The sequence below is a fragment of the Eublepharis macularius genome, chromosome 1 (genome assembly GCF_028583425.1).
Source record: "Eublepharis macularius isolate TG4126 chromosome 1, MPM_Emac_v1.0, whole genome shotgun sequence".
Classification (NCBI taxonomy): domain Eukaryota; kingdom Metazoa; phylum Chordata; class Lepidosauria; order Squamata; family Eublepharidae; genus Eublepharis; species Eublepharis macularius.
Genome location: NC_072790.1, coordinates 222675032 through 222692693, shown reverse-complemented (window position 1 = coordinate 222692693; position 17662 = coordinate 222675032). Strand labels below are relative to the sequence as shown.

Here is a 17662-nt window from a genome sequence, read left to right as displayed (position 1 = left end):
CAGGAACAGGAGCTGGGAACCATGTCTCCCATTTGGATTAAGAATGGAGGAGCACCTTAAATCACTCAATGGGCAGGGAAGTACAGGCCATACATAAGCGACCCCTCCCATGCTGCCTGTGGGCACCATGGTGCCTGCTGATACATTCCCTGGCATCTGTTCCCTTCATCTGCAAAGCATGTGTCCCCCAAAGCAGAGTCTTCCTTGCATCTTAAGGCAGGAGGTGCTTCAGAAGTAGGGTTGCTAGCATAAGGCTGGCAACTGGCAGGGGACTCACCAGTTGGGTGGGGGCCCTTGCTGGTGATGTAGTTACATCACCAGCAACATGATGACATCACTTCCTGTGCAATCAGAGGCCAGTGATGCGATGACATCACTTCTGCTCACTCTGGAAGTGACGTTATTGCATTGCCTGCAATGGCGATTGGCCCCCCTCCCCCCTCCATTTTTCTCGTGCCATTCTGCTGCGCAGCAGTGGGAAAGGCATGTCTCCCACTGAAGCAGGAAACCTAGCACCCCTATCACGAAGGCATCACCTTTGTTATCTACAAGGAGTGCTCATTCAGATACAGCCTCCATCATAGGATCAAACAAATCAATTTTTAATTGCGCATAGTCCCCCTGGAAACCATTTTGTGCTTGGCCATGCCCCCCACAACTATTTTGTGGCAGCACCGTGACATGATTACAGAAGTGCCCACAGATTCATTAAGGCTGGGGACTGCTGCCACGGACATACTCAGAGGCATAGTTTTCCTGCTTGCATCTTCAGGTCTGAGCCTCAGAGCTGAAAGCAAAGTCTGGTTCAAATAAGCCTAACCCCCACCCCAAACTCATAATCCCCCCCACCCATGTTTTGCTCATACCATCTGATTGTCTTTCCTCTGCTCCCCTTCCCTCACAGAGAAGCAGGTTTTCCAGCTGCGAGTCCACATGTACCAGGCCAGAAGTTTGTTTGCCGCGGATAGCAGTGGTCTGTCCGACCCTTTTGCCAGGGTTTTCTTCATCACTCAGAGCCAGTGCACCGAGGTAAGAGAGGTGCCCTGAAGGCTCCAGACTGGGGCTTGTCTTTGACAGTCCTTGCCAAAATGTCTTGCTCGTGGATATGGAAACAAGCCCTTTTGGATGAAGAACTAAGAGTGGTGTAATAACATAAGAGAATTTACAGTGGGTCATTTAAAACATGCACATGAGCACGGCTTCCCCTCAGCTTCACAATTTCATGACGAGTGTCCATTCTGTTAAATTCAAAACTGGATCAGTCATCAGTTTTGACCTTCTCGTCATGTTCTATTGAGCTGTACGTTTTAAAAAGAAGTCTAATAAAATGAAAACATAATGTGTGCTCATTGTTTGCCTCATGAAAAGAAAAACAAAACAAAAAAACTTTTTAAATGGCTGTAAAACTGCTCAAGGTTTTGAGAAAGAAGTGTGAATTTAATGTGAATTTTGGAATTTCTACTTCAGGCAAAACAGCTGAAGAATGTCAAAAAAGCTAAAAGGCTTCTAGAAAAGACTCATGAAATCCTTTGAGGATAGGGAGGGAAGAATGCACACGCTTCATCGTTTGCCATCCTCTTTCCAGGTCCTCAATGAAACCCTTTGCCCTACCTGGGACCAACTGCTGGTGTTTGACAATGTAGAGTTGTATGGAGAAGTCCATGAGATGCGAGACGACCCTCCCATTATTGTCATTGAAATCTACGACCAAGATACAGTGGTAAGAGAAGGTGACAGGTGGGAAAGCAACGGCCTCCCATCCCTGCAAATTGTATACTAGAGCCTCGAGGGCCCACACGAAGCTGAGAGGACCCCTCATAGGAACATCCCCATAAGGAAATGTCTTCACAAGCCCCTCATTTTTAACTGGGTGCCAGTCTAGATGTTTGGTGGCTCACCCAAGAATTAATCCTTGCTCAACCTCTGCAAAATATTGTCGAGAGGGAGCAATTTGGAGGAAAGAGATAACAGAAGGGTGCTTAATAGGGTTGTGAACTCTGGGTTGGGAAATTGCTGGAGATTTGAGGGTAAAGCCTGGGGATGGTGGGGTTTGGGGAGGGAGCTCAGCAGGCTCTAATGCCACAGAGTTCCCTCTCCAAAGCAGCTATTTTCCCCAGGGGCGACTGGCAGCCCTTATGCTTAATCCTTTATCAACTCACCAGTTCCACCCTGCTTCCCCCTCCCCCAGCTGTGTTTCTTCCATCAGTGTGAAACACACATCTGGAAACCCAGTTGGTTTTGTCCAGTGTGGCTGTGAAACCTCCCCCTCAATTCCCGTTTTCTACAATGAGGAAGTCAGGCTCTGCTCTGCCAGCAACCCAAGCCCTTGTCATAGTTTGTTGGGCCAAATTGACATCTAGGCCAGCCAGTCTGTCTCCAAGAATGGAAATCCATATGCCCAGGTGAAGCGGCATCCCATGAGGTCGTGGACCCACATGTTCTCTATACTCTTCCAGGGGAAGGCCGACTTCATGGGCCGAACATTCGCCAAGCCACTGGTGAAGATGTCAGATGAGGAGTATTGTACTCCCCGCTTCCCACCCCAACTGGAATACTACCAGATCTACAGAGGGAACTCCACTGCCGGTGACCTGCTGGCTGCTTTTGAGTTACTCCAGGTAATGGCTTCACACTTGGGAGCAAGAGAATGGATTATGGAACTCCATGCCCTTGGAAGCTGACCTTGCTAGGCATCTGATCTCTTGGTAGAAGGCACTAGGCGAAATCCCTTTCTTATCTGTCTGGCTGCTTTGGTCTGCTTGTAAGGCGTCTCCCTCACCCACCACTTCTCTCCCTTAGCAAATGGATTTTTCTTTCAGCTCAGTTTCACTGTTTTGATAGCAGCTTACTTGTTTCATGTCTGTTTTTATAAATTATTTTACTGACGCTTCTAAAATTTTTAGATGGTTAGGTTTTATTTGCCACCCTGGGAGCACAACAGTTGAGGGAGGGCATAGAAATCACTAAAAATTCATTGATGGATTAACCAGAGCTAACATTCCTTCACAAAACATGAGCGCACGTGTGCGCACGCAAGCATGCACACAATTACCACCAACGATTGTCCTGTGATTTGTGTCTAGCCACTCCCTCTTCTCCTAACCTGCCTCACAGGATTCTTGAGAGGTTAAAATGGGAAGAAAATTCAGCAACTTGAGGATCAGAAGGTGATTAGCAGCCAAAGGGCTGCTCAGTCCCTTTTGCTAATGGCTTGAAGTGGGCCTCAGTGACATAGGATCACACCTGATGGGCAAGTCTACTTCCTCAGCCTCCTCCTTTGAAAACAAGCTTTGGTTTTGCAGGGGTGGTTTGCTTAGTAAGTTGTATACCTGCCTGTTTGTCCTGTCCATCTCTCCCCCCCCCCATTATCTTAGCTTCCCTACAATGATGAAGAGATTGGACTGGCCTTGCTGGCAACCTCCTTGCATGCCACAGATCAAGGGGCTGCCATAGCTGCCTCCCAACCAAAGGCTTTGAACGCCCCTTGCGATGCCCATAGTCTGAAGCCTTGAGTGCACTACAGAATACCTTGATTATAATCTTATTGGTTCATCTTTATGTATTCATTTAATGTCTTTATATGCCCACCTTTGGCAGAGCGCCACTGGGCTCAGGGCAGGTCACACTATTGCATCATCCAGATTTTCCCTCTTCCTTTCTCTAATGCACATTTGTCTCTTCCCCATCTCTGCATGAAAAAGATTCTGCCCAGTTTTGTTCCTCTCCCACTCTCTTTCGTTTTCGTTTTCATCTATAAACTACTCATGATAGTGCTACTCATCATGGCACACAAGAACCCTTTTTGAACTGCTGCATTCGCCAGTTTTTCATCCTTATCACTTTTGTCTTTGTTTTTACCCTCTTCCTCCCCAAATGTTGGCATCTCTGAGAAATTACCAGCATGTTCAAGGCCCCTCTTTGCCTGCTTCTCTTCTCAGGGGATCTAGAAAGATGCTCATCTGCAACTGGAGTGAGATTTACAGAATACCGCATCCACTTGGAACTTTCAAAAGCTTTGCAAAGAAATTATTTGATAGCATGAGAAAACATGTAGACAATGGTTGTTGTGGGTTTTCCGGGCTGTATTGCCGTGGTCTTGGCATTGTAGTTCCTGACGTTTCGCCAGCAGCTGTGGCTGGCATCTTCAGAGGTGTAGCACCAAAAGACAGAGATCTCTCAGTGTCAGACACAGTGTCACAAATATATGTTCGACAATATATCGAACATGTAGACAGTTTTGCTAAAGGATCAGAAACCAGCAAGGACTGGAGTAAGGCTTACAGGAATCCTTACCTCCATCTGCCATCTTGCCCCTTCCCTGTACATTATGAGTTCCATTCTGCCTTTCCAAGTACTCAGTATGAAGCTACTTTTCCAAACCACACAACCAGAAATATAGCATGGGAATGAATATAAACCCAATTTGCTGGTTTCATAATTTGGAATTCTTCTTTTTGAAAAAGCAGGCATTCTAGACCCCCATCAATGGGCGATCCGATGCATGAATCGAAAGCTTCCCTATCAGACGAGAGCCAGAGATGAAGAAACTGGTCAAAAGTGCTATGATAGATGGGAATGATACTTAAAGGAACAAATTCCAATTGCCCTCCTTATCTCTTCCAGGTTGGCCCAGCTGGGAAGTCAGATCTGCCTCCCATTGATGGCCCAACAGACATGGATAGGGGCCCCATCCTGCCTGTGCCTCTGGGTATCCGTCCTGTACTGAGCAAATACAGAGTGGAGGTAAACTGAAGCTTTTGCGGAAAGTGCAAATAGGGCTTGGGGGATATGACGTGTTCCATTCCATCCTTGTTGTGTAGTTTGACTGCACCAAGTCTTCCTCCCGTCTTCTAATAATCTTCTATAAATTACTGTGAACTTTGTGCAGATGCTCTTATAAGTGTGCAGTTCAGCACATACAGTGAGAGGGCAAGGAGTCCTGCAGGGGACAGGCATCAGTGCTGCACCACTCTTGGCCCAACCAGAAATAACAGGGTCTGGCCAGAAGTGGTATAGAACTGCTGTCAGTTGGACAGAGACCACCCTCTTTCCTGCCAGAGTATAAAGCTGCAGCAAGGAGTGCCTAGAATGGGGGCGGTGAGAGGAGAAGCCAGTCGGGCACAAGAGGAAGCATTGGCAGTGTCATTTAACCTCATGGCAGTTTCTCAGTGAGGCTGAGGGAATTCTGGTCTGATTCAATGGAACATGGGTCTATCTGGCAAGGCTAAACCTGTGGAGCATCAGCCTGGCTTGATGTCTTCCCTGAGTCACCTGGAGCAAGTGAAACAAACAAACAAAAACTAGTAAAAGAGCCAGTGAGGAATTGACAGGAAGAACCGGAGCCCGGAGAGAGATTCAGGCTCATCTCTGCTATCTGAGGCTCCCCGCCCCCCGCCCCCAAATAAATCCCTGAGATATATGTATTTAACTTGTGTTACAAATCATATTTCCATAATGACAGCCTATAGCCAAAGGCTTATAAGATGTTTCCCTGCCTCCATTTCCAAAATCAGAAGACACTGATGGGACAAGGGTGTAACAAATATCCATGCAGTTCTGTTCTTCAGCATGAGCAACTTGGGTTGGAATGGCATATCCCAAAGGGAATTCCCTCTTGGGATGGAATTCATAAATATTCTGAAGTGCCAGTTCACAGACATGTCTTTGAAAGGGCATTTTAGGCATACATTTGGCTCCTCTGTGTTCTGATAGTGTTTTTGTAAATGAAGCGAACATTAATAAGACACTAGAAGTCTTCCCTTGTTTCCCATCCAAAGGGAAGTAAACCCTTTAGTGATGCCCCTGGAAATGTTCTGGCTTAGAATTGAGGAGTGCTTCACAGTAAATGCAGTAGCATCCATGTACATATGCTATATCCCACCTGTACAGTTGTTTCCTATTTATCAGTACACCACGTGGTTCTCTTCCACACATCATGGAGGATAAAAAAAACAGTTAGATGCTGCCTGAAACTGGGAATTTCTTGCCCTTTACACCTCAGCTTAGGAGAGCAGAGCCCCCTTGGTTTCTTCCAATGTCTGGATGATTCTGACTGGCCAATCCAGGAAGTCGCAAGAAGATGATGCTGAGGCATTGGCTCCATCTTGGTATTTTGTCCTTCTTCTCCATAGATATTGTTCTGGGGGCTGAGAGACCTGAAGCGTGTGAATTTGGCCCAAGTGGATCGGCCTCGAGTGGACATTGAATGTGCTGGAAAGGGAGTCCAGTCATCCCTTATACAGAACTACAAGAAAAACCCCAATTTCAGCACCTTGGTCAAGTGGTTTGAAGTGGTAAGTATGGTCCTTGCGGGAGGGATAGGTGACAAACATGCAGGTGTCCTTCCCAATGGTAAAGGCTTCCTGGTCCTATCGGGCGCTGTCTCCCAGTTTCCATCTAGGCCTAATATTAAGGGAAATACATGAGCATCACCAACCCACTCTCCCCCCTCACCACCTCCATCACAGTGATAAAGTAGCTGAAAATACTGCAGGACTTAACCACAAGCCTTCCCCTGGTCCTTCCTCAGCTCATCTCCCCCCACCCCCCGCCCTGATGCACCACGTCACTGTTATTTTCTTTAACTACGCTTTAGTATCACCTGGTGCACAAGCGTAAGAATAAAATGAAACTCAGGACTGAATAAAACCTGATAAAAGATCAAAAGGATATGATTACAGAAGATGCAAAATTGTAGTGATTACAGTGAAGAAATGCAGCAATCTGACAGACTGTGACAGGCTACGAGACTGAATAAACTACTTAACCAAAATACAAGTCTGCCTCCCCATAAAAGAAGACGACAGATAAGAGATAAAGAGGCTTTTTGCAGCTGCTCCGTATTAGAAGGGTGATTAGTGAAGCAATAAACTGAGCTCTCTCTCTCTCTATGTGTGTGTGTGTGTATACACCCCCCCACACACACATTAGTTAGTTAGAAAAATTTGCCAGCATTACGACACTTTAAACAATCACTTTGCTTTCGGAACTGTGGCCATGTTAATTTCTTGCAGGAAAATTCAGTAGGAGTTCACTAGCCCCCTAAAGACTGACGAAATTTGTTCCAGCACATGCTTTCACGAGTCAGAGCTCACTTCATAAAATGCACTGGCGTGTAAATCCATCAGGCCAATGAATATACATGACTGGGGGCAAGGAGTGTTACAAGGAGAAGGCAAAACCCAATCCGAAGAGTGATCGGTTAATTCTGCATGGGTTTGAGACACCCCCAAGTGTCCCGATCTAGGCAAAGCGTAAAACCCAGTGCGGAATGAAATGAGATATGCTCCGGGTTCTAAACGGAGTTGCTACAGAATTTTGTAGTCCTGCTGTTTCAACTTGAAAATCTTCATTTCATTTTTGCTCACTGATTGAGTGATACCCCCAGAACTCTTCTTGCTGCCTGATGCCCAAAGGCTGCCGGCCTACCCAGGTTGTGATTTACCATAAAGAGTTGCTCCATTCGTGCCTTCTGGCCTTGGTGAAGATTACTGTGACTTTTGGTCCCAATTGGATGTCCTTGCAGGGGTAGGGAAAGGCTGACACAACAGTGTCCAACTATTATTCCCACAGTATGCCACTTGGGTCTATGGAACTTGATGCTACATTATTGTTCAAGCCAAGCTAATATGGGCCCAATCAATGCCTGGGTGGGAAGTGTTAAGAGCCACATGTAAACTGCTCCAACGTATTGAATGAAAGAGCAAGGCAGTTGTAATGCAAGTAATAAAAACAGAGCAATGCTTTCACTGTTGTCCGTAACTTTCCAAACCTCCCCAAACTTGGAAGAGTGTGCTAAGTAGCAAATGCAAATGTGCTTACTGTTCATCACTTGTTGAGTACAGAACATACTGTGTGGGTTCAGTATTAGATCTGGTTTAGTGCAGGCTTTATAGTTGCCAGGTCCCCCCCTTACATCACCCAGCAGGAGACTTACCCTGCTGCAGGGAGGACTTGCTGGTGATACAGTTATGTTCCGATGACACGCTGACATCACTGGCATCAGAGCCTTGGGACGCTGCTCATCACCCTTGTCCCCAGTTTCCACCATTTTTTCTCTCATTAGCTAGTTGAGTGGTAGCAAGAAGAGCCCACTGGTAGCAGGGGATCTCCCACTACCAGCAGGAACCTGGCAGCCCTAGCAGATTTCCAGTGCTTGTTTATCCCAGAGCTAGGAAGTAATGAACAAGTGCCTGCTGCAGGCAGAGGAAAACCAGCCCTCTCCCTCTGTTGCCCATCTTTGCTTTAGTGAATAGTGGGAGACAAATGGGGGAGAGCAACATTGTTGATGCTTTGATGTCACTTCTGGGTGAAGTCCTCAAGGAGGGGCTGTGGCTCAGTAGCAGAGCATCTGCTTTGTACACATAATGTCCCGGGTTCAAACCAAGCAGTAAGTGATATGAAAGACCTCCGCCTGAGACCCTGGAGAACTGCTGCCGGTCTGAATGGGCAATGCTGACTTTGATGGACAAATGGTCTGGTTCAGCATAGGGCAGCTTCACGTATGTTCATGTGGTGTCACAGCCCTTGCCCCACCAATGCTTTAGGAACTGGCCCAGTTTTCTGAGAGAATTGTGGGGGAGCAGTGACATCACTTCTGGGTCTTCACTCACCAGAAATATCAAAGCATCAATGATGCTGTCCCCTCCCAGGCTCTACCCCTGAACAGCTCCCAGGGAGTGTGAGTGTAGGCCTGGCAAGCTTATGAACAGCTGTTCTCGATTTCAGCATAGCCTGTTTAAGAACTGCATTAAAACAATGAGTTAAAGTATTGAATGAGAAGGTTGACAGCATCCTAGATGGGTCTGGGTATTGCTGAATCAGATTTTAAGACTGAAGTTTCAAAATGGGTGAGAATTTGAAAAGTCAGATCACAGTCGCGATCCATGAAATGTTAACCAAATTTCATGTTTTGCTTAAAATTCCTTTCGGCTGCAGTCAGAATCATGAATGTCACCGCATCAATCTCTCTCTCGCCATTCATTATTTTGTTGTGATCAGTCACTGTAGCCTCCACTGGCCCTCTGAGTGTGCCTGGTGTAAGCTTAGCTGAGAAAATAATCCAGCCTCAACCAGGCAGACTTGCTTTCAGTAAAGTTTGCTGCAAGAACAGGATTTGCAAAAAGCGACGACTAACTGTGTTCACAACAGCTAAATGACAAGCAGAGAGAAAGCGCAACATAAAGCAGGGAAATACACAAAAAGCATTCACTGGACTCTGAGCAGCAGAAAGAATGTGTTACAGCTCCCTTCAGAGCTCAAATGGACACCCTCGAAATCTAGTCGGTCTCTAAGGTGCTACTGGACCCAAATCTTGCTCTTCTACTCCAGGCCAACATGGCTACCCACCCCCCCCGCCCCCAGAAACTATAAATACATCCTCTTCGTATTTCATAAAACTGCTGACTTGTTGTAGCCTCTTCAACACCTATCGCTTTCTCCTTTAGAAACATAGAAAGATAGAGTTGGAAGGACTCCAAGGGTCATCTAGTCCAGCTCCCTGCACAATGTAGGAAATTCACAGCTATCTCCTCCCCTCATGTTCCCCAGAGACTTCTGCTCTACGCCCAGAGGAAAGCAAAAAACTCCAGGATCCCTGGCCATTCTGGCCTGGAGCAAAGTTCCTTGCTGACCCCCAAAGTGGCAGTTGAGCATAAAAGAAAGGGCCATGAAAGCCTAGCACCAGCTCATCCGTTCCTGCCTCCTGATCTGTGTACATTCATATTAAGTCAGAGAATCATCATAGCTCTCCTAGGATTCTGTTAGTCCATGGATCTTGAAACAGAAAGTTTTTCAGGGCTGTGGTCTTCCACTCCAAACCTGTCCAAATATTATCCAGATTTGGTTGTTGGTCTTTTGCAGGATCTACCCGAAAATGAGCTTCTCCATCCTCCCCTGAATATCCGTGTGGTTGATTGCCGGGCCTTCGGGCGATATACGCTGGTGGGCAGCCATGCTGTCAATTCCTTGCGCAAGTTCATCTATCGGCCTCCAGATAAGAAGACTCAGCACTGGAGCACAGCAGGTATCCAACTAGGGAGAGCTGGAGGAACACAGAAGGCTGGGGGGTGGAGTGTGTGATGAGGTTGACACTAACTAGTGCATCCAAAATGGTGAGTATTTGGGCAGGCAGGTGAAGAAAAGGGGGCAGCTGGCAAAAGATTCAGTATTTATTGAAGCCCCAGGAGATAGCAAGAAAAGAGCATTGTGCTGGAGCAGCAGTGTCACTTCTGGAATGAACCCGGAAGTGTAATCATTGAGTGTTGCACCGATGCAGTGACATCACTTGTGGGTTCGTGCCAGAAGTGACATCACAGCACAGGCGCAATGCTGATTTCTATCTCCTCCATTTTGCTCCCGCTGCTCCACTGAGCAGCAGTGGGAACTGCGAGGCCAGAAGCAAGAGGCCTGTCACCAGAGCTGGAGACCTGACAAGCCTGCCTCCAGAGTTGCGATGGTAGCTGAGGCACTGTGCTATGAAAAGAGGATTCCCTGGGCCTCCACCAAAGGCATCAACTCACTGCCCATTCCCCAGTCTGAACTGTGGGAGTAATACCACCGGCCTACTTTACTATGGCTGCTGTAAGCAAGGCTGATATAATATGTGGAGTGGCACTTAGGAAGTGCTCTGTATTAGCATTTCTCAAAATAGGGTCCAAGGACCTCTCAGAATCCATGAGGGTGCCCCAGTGAGAAAGCACAAGTCACTCACCTTTGGGGGGCTGCTCACTGCAATAGACAGCAGCAGCAGCTGGGCAGACAGAAATTCCCAAGATGGTGGCCCAGGATGGGCATCAAAGGGGGAACCCTTAATTTTCAGGGTGCTGCCAATTAGCATTGCTACCCCTGAGTGGGGAGTTTGGCAACCGTACTGCTAAAGATGGTGGACACGTCAGCGTTGATCAGAAATGTCATTGTCAGTGCCATGGCCCCTGGCCTCTCTCATGGGGTTGCCAGCCCTCAACCTTTAAAACAAAGGACAAGGCAGGCACAGGGTACCCCGATCCATGTTTCTCGTATATGCACATAGTGCGCATGTGTGCATGCCCCAGAGGCCCCAATGACACACTTCTGGTTGAAAACTGGAAGCAAAGGGGTTTCAGTCAAGCCAGAATTGGCCTGAAAGGTACCGTATATTTGGGGGCCAATTTGGCCCCATTGAGACCCTATAACTTGCAGTTTTCAACCGGAAGTGTGTCATCAAGGCCTCTGGAGTGCATGTGTGTGTGCCATTATGCTGCGTGCTCTGGTGGCTGCGGGCCTACCTCCCTATTTCTCCCTCCCCACCCCCGTAGGCCAGGTGAACATGGGCGGGGGCAAAAGGTGGGGGCATGGGATCCCCCGCCCCCAGCAGGGGCCTGGCAACCCTTCTCTCCCAAGATTCTCAATCTTACAAAAAGACAGAGACCCCCTAGACCACACACAGTTTATTTTGAGCGCTTTGAAAAGGGCTGATTCCTTATCCAGGCAAGTTTATATGTCTCTGTTTAATGATAAATAATAATGTTAGTGGTACTCTTGTTTAAAAATTTAAAAATAGAACTGTTCGTGAACATGAATTTTTTTTTGCTCCAAATATAATTAAAAAACAATAGCCTTGTGGGGGTGGGAGTCTGTGATAAATCTGAAATCAAAGTGGGGACCTTCAGGTTGCTCACGTCTGAGAACTGCTCCTCTGTGTAATATTAAGCCTCTCTATAATGCAAAGGTTCTCACATCTTCAGTACTTTGTTGTGCTCCCTCTTCACCCACTTTTTTTGAAGTCTGAAATTCTTCTGTATTTTCTCCTTCACTCCTTTGATCAGTCTTCCTTTTCCCCTCAGTCAGGGCCAAGCCACACGTGACGAATGACGCTTGAACGGCAAGTGAACAGACTCACGTGTATTCCTCCCTGTTCGCTTGCACTCCACTTGATCCACTACGTGATCAAGTGGAGCGCAAGTGGAGGGCAAGTGAACAGGGAGGAATACACGTGAGTCTGTTCACTTGCCGTTCAAACGTCATTCGTCACGTGTGGCTTGGCTCTCAGTCAGTGCTTGTCTCACCTTCTGACCATGCCTGCCCTCCAGTGATCCTGTGCCTGCTTTTTCTTTCTTTCTGGCCTGGACATTGTGCCTGTTTCTCTCTCCCTTTCTCCCTCTGTCCTCTGTCTAGCTAAGCTTATGAATGCCTATGCGGTCCTGGCAAATGGAGGCCCCTACTCTCATCCTGCAGGTGAAATTGTTGTCAACATTGAGCCTGAGGTTCCCATCAAGAAAATGGAGACTATGGTGAAGCTAGATGCGGTGAGTGAAGCTCAGCTGAGGAGGCATACCCTGCGATGTGTTTAATGTTGAGCCCCCCTGCCCATGAACAAGGAGGGCCTGTGTTACCTTCACTGGCAACCCAAATTTCAAACATTTCCTCGAAACCCATGCTTAGCCCCTCTGCTCCAGTTGTCTTCCTTGCAACAAAGCCCAAGCCCATGTATCTGCATTTGCTCATATCTGCCCCCTTTTACATTGGCCTCTTCCATTCATTTCTCCTTTTGTTTCCTTCTCCACTGTCAGTGTAAGTGCATTGGGGCAGGTACCTACCTTGCTTGCTTATGCTGTAAAGCTGGGGTCTGCACCCTACAACTGTACAGCCCAGTGTGTCTCTTTTAAAAAGAAAAGCACATCCTTCAAATGATGCCTCATTGTCCTGCTCACCTGTGTTTTGTACTTAGAACTTAACACACTTTAACCACTCTGATATCGCAGCCAGGTGACTTTGATACCTAAGGCAATTGACCCATTAAGATCTGATCATGAACTGCAACAGCAAAGGGCAAGAATGCAAAAGTGAGCATGAAACCTACTTCCTCATACATGCATGCTTAGTGGCCCTTCTACCATTTGAGCCAAGGGGAATTCGCTCAAACGACAGAGTGCTCTTAAGGCATATTGGAGGTGTAGGCTCAGAAGAACTCGTATGTGAAGAAGATGGCAGGCAAAGATTTTTATGGGCTTCATAGACATGCTTTACAGAGCCTCCAGCCAAAGATGAACACACTTGGTCTTGTCTGATCTCGGAAGCTAAGCAGAGTTAGACCTGGCTAGTACATGGGTGAGAGATGCTTTATAGAAATTGAAATGACAGAGGCGAATGTTTATCAGTAATATGGTTCACGGGTGCCCATTTATGGCGGGCAGTCTCCCAGAGATTCCTGTCTCTGCCCACTGATCCTCAGCAGACCAGACAGAGGAGAGGGCATCATCCTGGCACATTGACATCACTGCTGTCACAATCTGGAAACAGCGTTGCACTGACTGGGGCTGATTATTTCGTACTCCGTTGGAGGCCCCAAACGCTGGTTTTGGCTGAGTGCTAAAGAATCAGCCCTGGCATGACAGCATCACTTCTGGGTGGTACCAGAAGTGATGTCAACACACAGGGATGATGATCGCCCCCCGCCCCATCAGTTTCCCTCTCCCTCTGATTGCCAGTGCAAACAATGCATAGATTTATGCCAACGCAGTAAAAAAAACCACTCAGAGTGCCACTTCATATATTTATTACTTACTGTGAGATCTCATGTGTGCTACTTCCTAACAAAGGCCTCACAGCAACCAACATTAGAAACATTAGATTACTAATAACTGGCATGTTAATAATGTTTAACTGTATATTGTCAGTTATACAAATGGGCTTTCATATACTAGCTCTTGGTTGATCTTTTGCTGTGAATTTTGACAGAAGTTAGCTCTTTAATTATAAAAGGTGCAGACCCTTGCTGTAAAGACGGTACTGAACACCCATTTATCCTGTTCTGCTGCATAACATGCATGAAGCATAGGCATGGAATTTTGTGCTTCTCCAAAGCCATTATCCAAACATTATGGCTGAACAGGATCATAAACCATATTCCTCCCTCCCCAAGTCCCTGCCTGAGGCAGCCCTCCAGAGTTGACTTGGGTCTCCCATTCCCTTCTCGTTTACTAGCTATCCAAGGAATGAGTATGTGCCTTTCCCCCTTGCTCAGGTGATGTGCATGTATATATATATTGGTGTTTACAGTGCAAATAGCAGTCTGCTTGCATATCTGTAACCATTGCTTGTTCTTCCCTGTTCCTCTCCCCACTGGCAGAACTCTGATGCAGTCGTTAAAGTGGATCCGGTAAGTGTTGGCTTGGCTTGGCTCGGCTCTGTGATAACAGGTTTAATGGTTCTTCCTGCTCACAGTCCTTTAAAGGCCTCCAGTGTTTCTAAATTGGTGGATGAGCTGGAACCAGATACCTTGGAGGACACATCTAGTTGGTAATGAGCCTATAGGCATCCATGTCTTGGAATCACTCAAAGTATGGGTACATCTAAAAAGAGACTATTACTTTCTGTAAGGAGTTAGAAATTCCCAGGATCTACTGAGCCTGCAGAGTCTTATTTTTCCAGTTTGTTGGCTTCACTCCAGCCTTCTGACTACAAGTCCTCCATGCGTTCATTGCATGTGCAGAGAAGAAGAGCAGGCTCAATCATGCTGGACCTGCCCCCTACCTTCTCGTGATCTTCATCTAAGGAGCACTGCAGCTACACACTGAGACAGTGTCCACGCATACGCTCCCTCCCTGTGACTGGGGGTGCTGCTTTCCAAATTTTGTTCATCATGGAAAGGAAGCATACATGTAGACATTGCCTCCATGAGTGGGCATTGCGCTCGTGAGCCAGCAGTGCCAGTGCACTCGTGCCTACTCTTCTTCTCTGTGCAGTCAGCCAGTGAGCAGAGCAGGTTGTGCATAGAAGACTGCTGGATTCTCCTTCTAAAACCTATTGGCTTGAATGTGGCAGCTTTGGGGTCTGCTTCAGAGTGCCCTGGGAGAGTGAAATGATCCTCTGCTGTTTTCTGAATCTTATTCCTTTAAAAGTTAAATTTGCACCCTGCTATTCATAGTTGATTTTGACAAGCCAGATCTGGATCAGTGCCAGAACAGACAGTGTAGTCCTGAGTGTTGTCTTGGATTCTTCGTGAATTCTACAGAGAATGACTGTGGTTCATTCTGAAGGGGTTGGAGCACCTTCCATAGGAGGAAAGACTCTGGGGGTCTAGGGCTTTTTAGTTGACAGAAAAGATGACTAAGGGAGGGACAAGTTACCAGTATATAAAATTATGCATTGGGTGGAGAGAAGCGGCTACAGAGAAGCTCCCCCTCCCATAATACCAGATCCCATGAGCACACAATGTTGTTGATGGGCAGCAAATGCAGGATGTATAAAAGAAAGTACTTCTTCAGTGTGGAGTGCGTTGGTACATGATGTAGTGATGGCCGCTGTTTACAGTCTCTCTACATGTTGCAAATTACCTGGGATGCTCAAGTGCATGATTTTATGTGTGGTCCTCAATTCACGTGCATGCTGTTCTTGCTTGGTGCACATGCATGCTGCTTTCATGGGAGATCCCTTTATGTGATTATATCTTCAAGTGAATCCCGCTCTGTTTTCACTGTTTGAGTCCCCACTCCTCCCCTTGAAGCCAGATGGGTGACTTTGGATCAGTCACAATCTCCAGATTAGAGTCCTGCTGCTCTTATCGACTACCCCAAACTGGCTAAACAGAATGCTTGGCTAGATACAGCACTGGTCTAATCCTGGACAACTGCTCTTAGATTTGTAGTGATACTCACATGTTTTTCCTTAGCAAACCCATAAATCCTGTTCATTGGAAAATCATGCAAGATAGAAATTGGAAGGGGGGGATTAAGGTTCTTCAGTTCTGATGTAACAGCATTCATGCAGTTCCACACACAAACGCTAGCAGTCTGGTGACAACGGAGATTCGCCACGTGATTCTGATAATTGTCCCAGTTCTGTCTTTTCTCTCTCAAATCTGTATATGCTTCTACTGTACTCCTGTGTAGCCATTGCTTTTGCATGGATATCCTCTACAGTATATCTTTGTTTTTGAGAAGCTGTGACTGACCCAAGGTTGGCTTCAAGCGGAGGAGTGGGAAATCAAACCTGGTTCTTCAGATTAGAGTCCTGCCTCTCTTAACCACTACACCAAACTGGCTCTCAATCAGAACTCAGTCACAGCAGAGTGACTTTCCTTGTGTGGAGGTGCCTGAATTATAGCAGGTGATCAGTAGGAAGAGGTTTGTTCTGCTGCTTCAAGGCTTAGAAATCAAGTAACTGCCCCTCCCCCTCTTTTGGCAAATAATTTCATCAAGATTTTGTAAAAGGAAAGCTGCCATGTATGCAGCTGTATTCTTAGCTTCAGGGATTATCTGACAACATTCGACAGTGGTCAAATAATAGCCAGTCTGTTGACAATGTCTGAGTGATCCATGGACCAGCCAACCCTAGTGTAGTGCCAGAAACTCCTCTTGGCCATGAACAGGTCTTACAATTAGCACAGAATTTGGAAAATTCCACTTGCGGTGTGTGGAGAGGTACCACTGTTGACTGTAGACATTCAAAGAATATTATTGGGCTGTCAAGAAGACTGAAGATTCTGCAGCAGAGCAGGAGACAAAGAACAAACTTGAGTACCCCTTAACATATCTCCATCGTCCTTTGGTTTGCAGACAGAAGAAGAGAAGGAGAAAAAGAAGAAAAAGAAGAAAGGAGGAGCAGAAGAAATTGAAGACGAGGAGCCTGACGAGAGCATGCTGGATTGGTGGTCTAAATATTTTGCTTCCATAGAGACAATGAAGGAGGTGGGTGATCACCAGTAAATCGAGAATGGCTGTGGGCACGGGTTTAAAATTTACAAAAAGAAAGCTCTCAAAAGGATGCTACAGCAGCACTTTTCTATGGTAGAAGGATTTCTTGCATCAGGGAAGGGCTCTTTGCACTGGGGGAATTTGCTGCTTTTAGTGGAACGGATCCAGAGGATATATAATCCACTGAGTTTATTCTACCATTCTGTTCAGCTAAGTGTGGATCATTTCTGCAGTACAGCAGTGCTCACTCCATAGCTCACAGAGAGCAACATTAGCCATTACCATCAACCAAAAGAGCCACATTTACTTCCATCCCTGGCGTGAGGCCTGCACCTCAGGGTAGCTTGTGGCTTGCTCATTCCTCAGGCCATAGCTGTTTCATGGGGGATATTCAACTGCCAACCATAAGCCCCACAGCACAAGGGTCTTGCCCACTTTCCTGAAACAGGGTGAAGGTGCCATGTTAGGGAATGGTGATTAGAAGATCCCAAGTTGGTATGTCAAAGAGCCGCTGAATATCACTGCTCCAGTACAAAGAACCTTTTGCTAGATAGATGTTCTGTGCCAGTGTTTTGGATGAGGTTTAATTGTTTATTTTTTAAGGCTGGATTAGTTCGAATTTCTTCTGGTGTTTCTGATCCATGAGATAAATTGAATTCAACTGTGCCTAGGCTTACCATGTGCCTGCTAATGGAGGGGAATCTCCTGGTGATTATATCTATTGTCTGCCACTGCTCTGAGCTCTAGAGGGTGGCAGCCAGATAACTGTTTTTGGCGCACAAGGGGACATAGGGGGAAACATCGTCCTTCCCATGAAAGGCCATGAATTGAACACAAAAACAAACTGGCAGCTACTGGTGCTGTTTTAAAATAGGTAATATGTCTTCCCATTAGCAGCCTCCTGACAATAATCCAGTTGATGGATTTTGAACCAGTTTTCAGGCTGTTGTCAAGAGCAGCCCAATGTGGCGTGTGTGTTACAGGAGTTC

At 46.6% G+C, this 17662-nt stretch overlaps 1 protein-coding gene across 3 annotated transcripts in view; it reads left to right on the top strand.

Annotated features, from left to right (window-relative positions):
* Positions 1-17662, top strand: part of OTOF (otoferlin) — a 183374-nt gene that overhangs the window by 142238 nt on the left and 23474 nt on the right. For 2 of the 3 annotated variants that reach the window (XM_054976825.1, XM_054976834.1), the window contains 9 exons: positions 905-1029; positions 1586-1720; positions 2457-2618; positions 4624-4743; positions 6132-6293; positions 9862-10024; positions 12214-12284; positions 14108-14137; positions 16536-16667. In XM_054976825.1, the coding sequence (XP_054832800.1) occupies positions 905-1029; positions 1586-1720; positions 2457-2618; positions 4624-4743; positions 6132-6293; positions 9862-10024; positions 12214-12284; positions 14108-14137; positions 16536-16667 (1100 nt within the window). Of the gene's footprint in view, positions 1-904; positions 1030-1585; positions 1721-2456; positions 2619-4623; positions 4744-6131; positions 6294-9861; positions 10025-12153; positions 12285-14107; positions 14138-16535; positions 16668-17662 lie in introns of all 3 variants that reach the window. The other variant, XM_054976817.1, reaches the window with a different exon arrangement.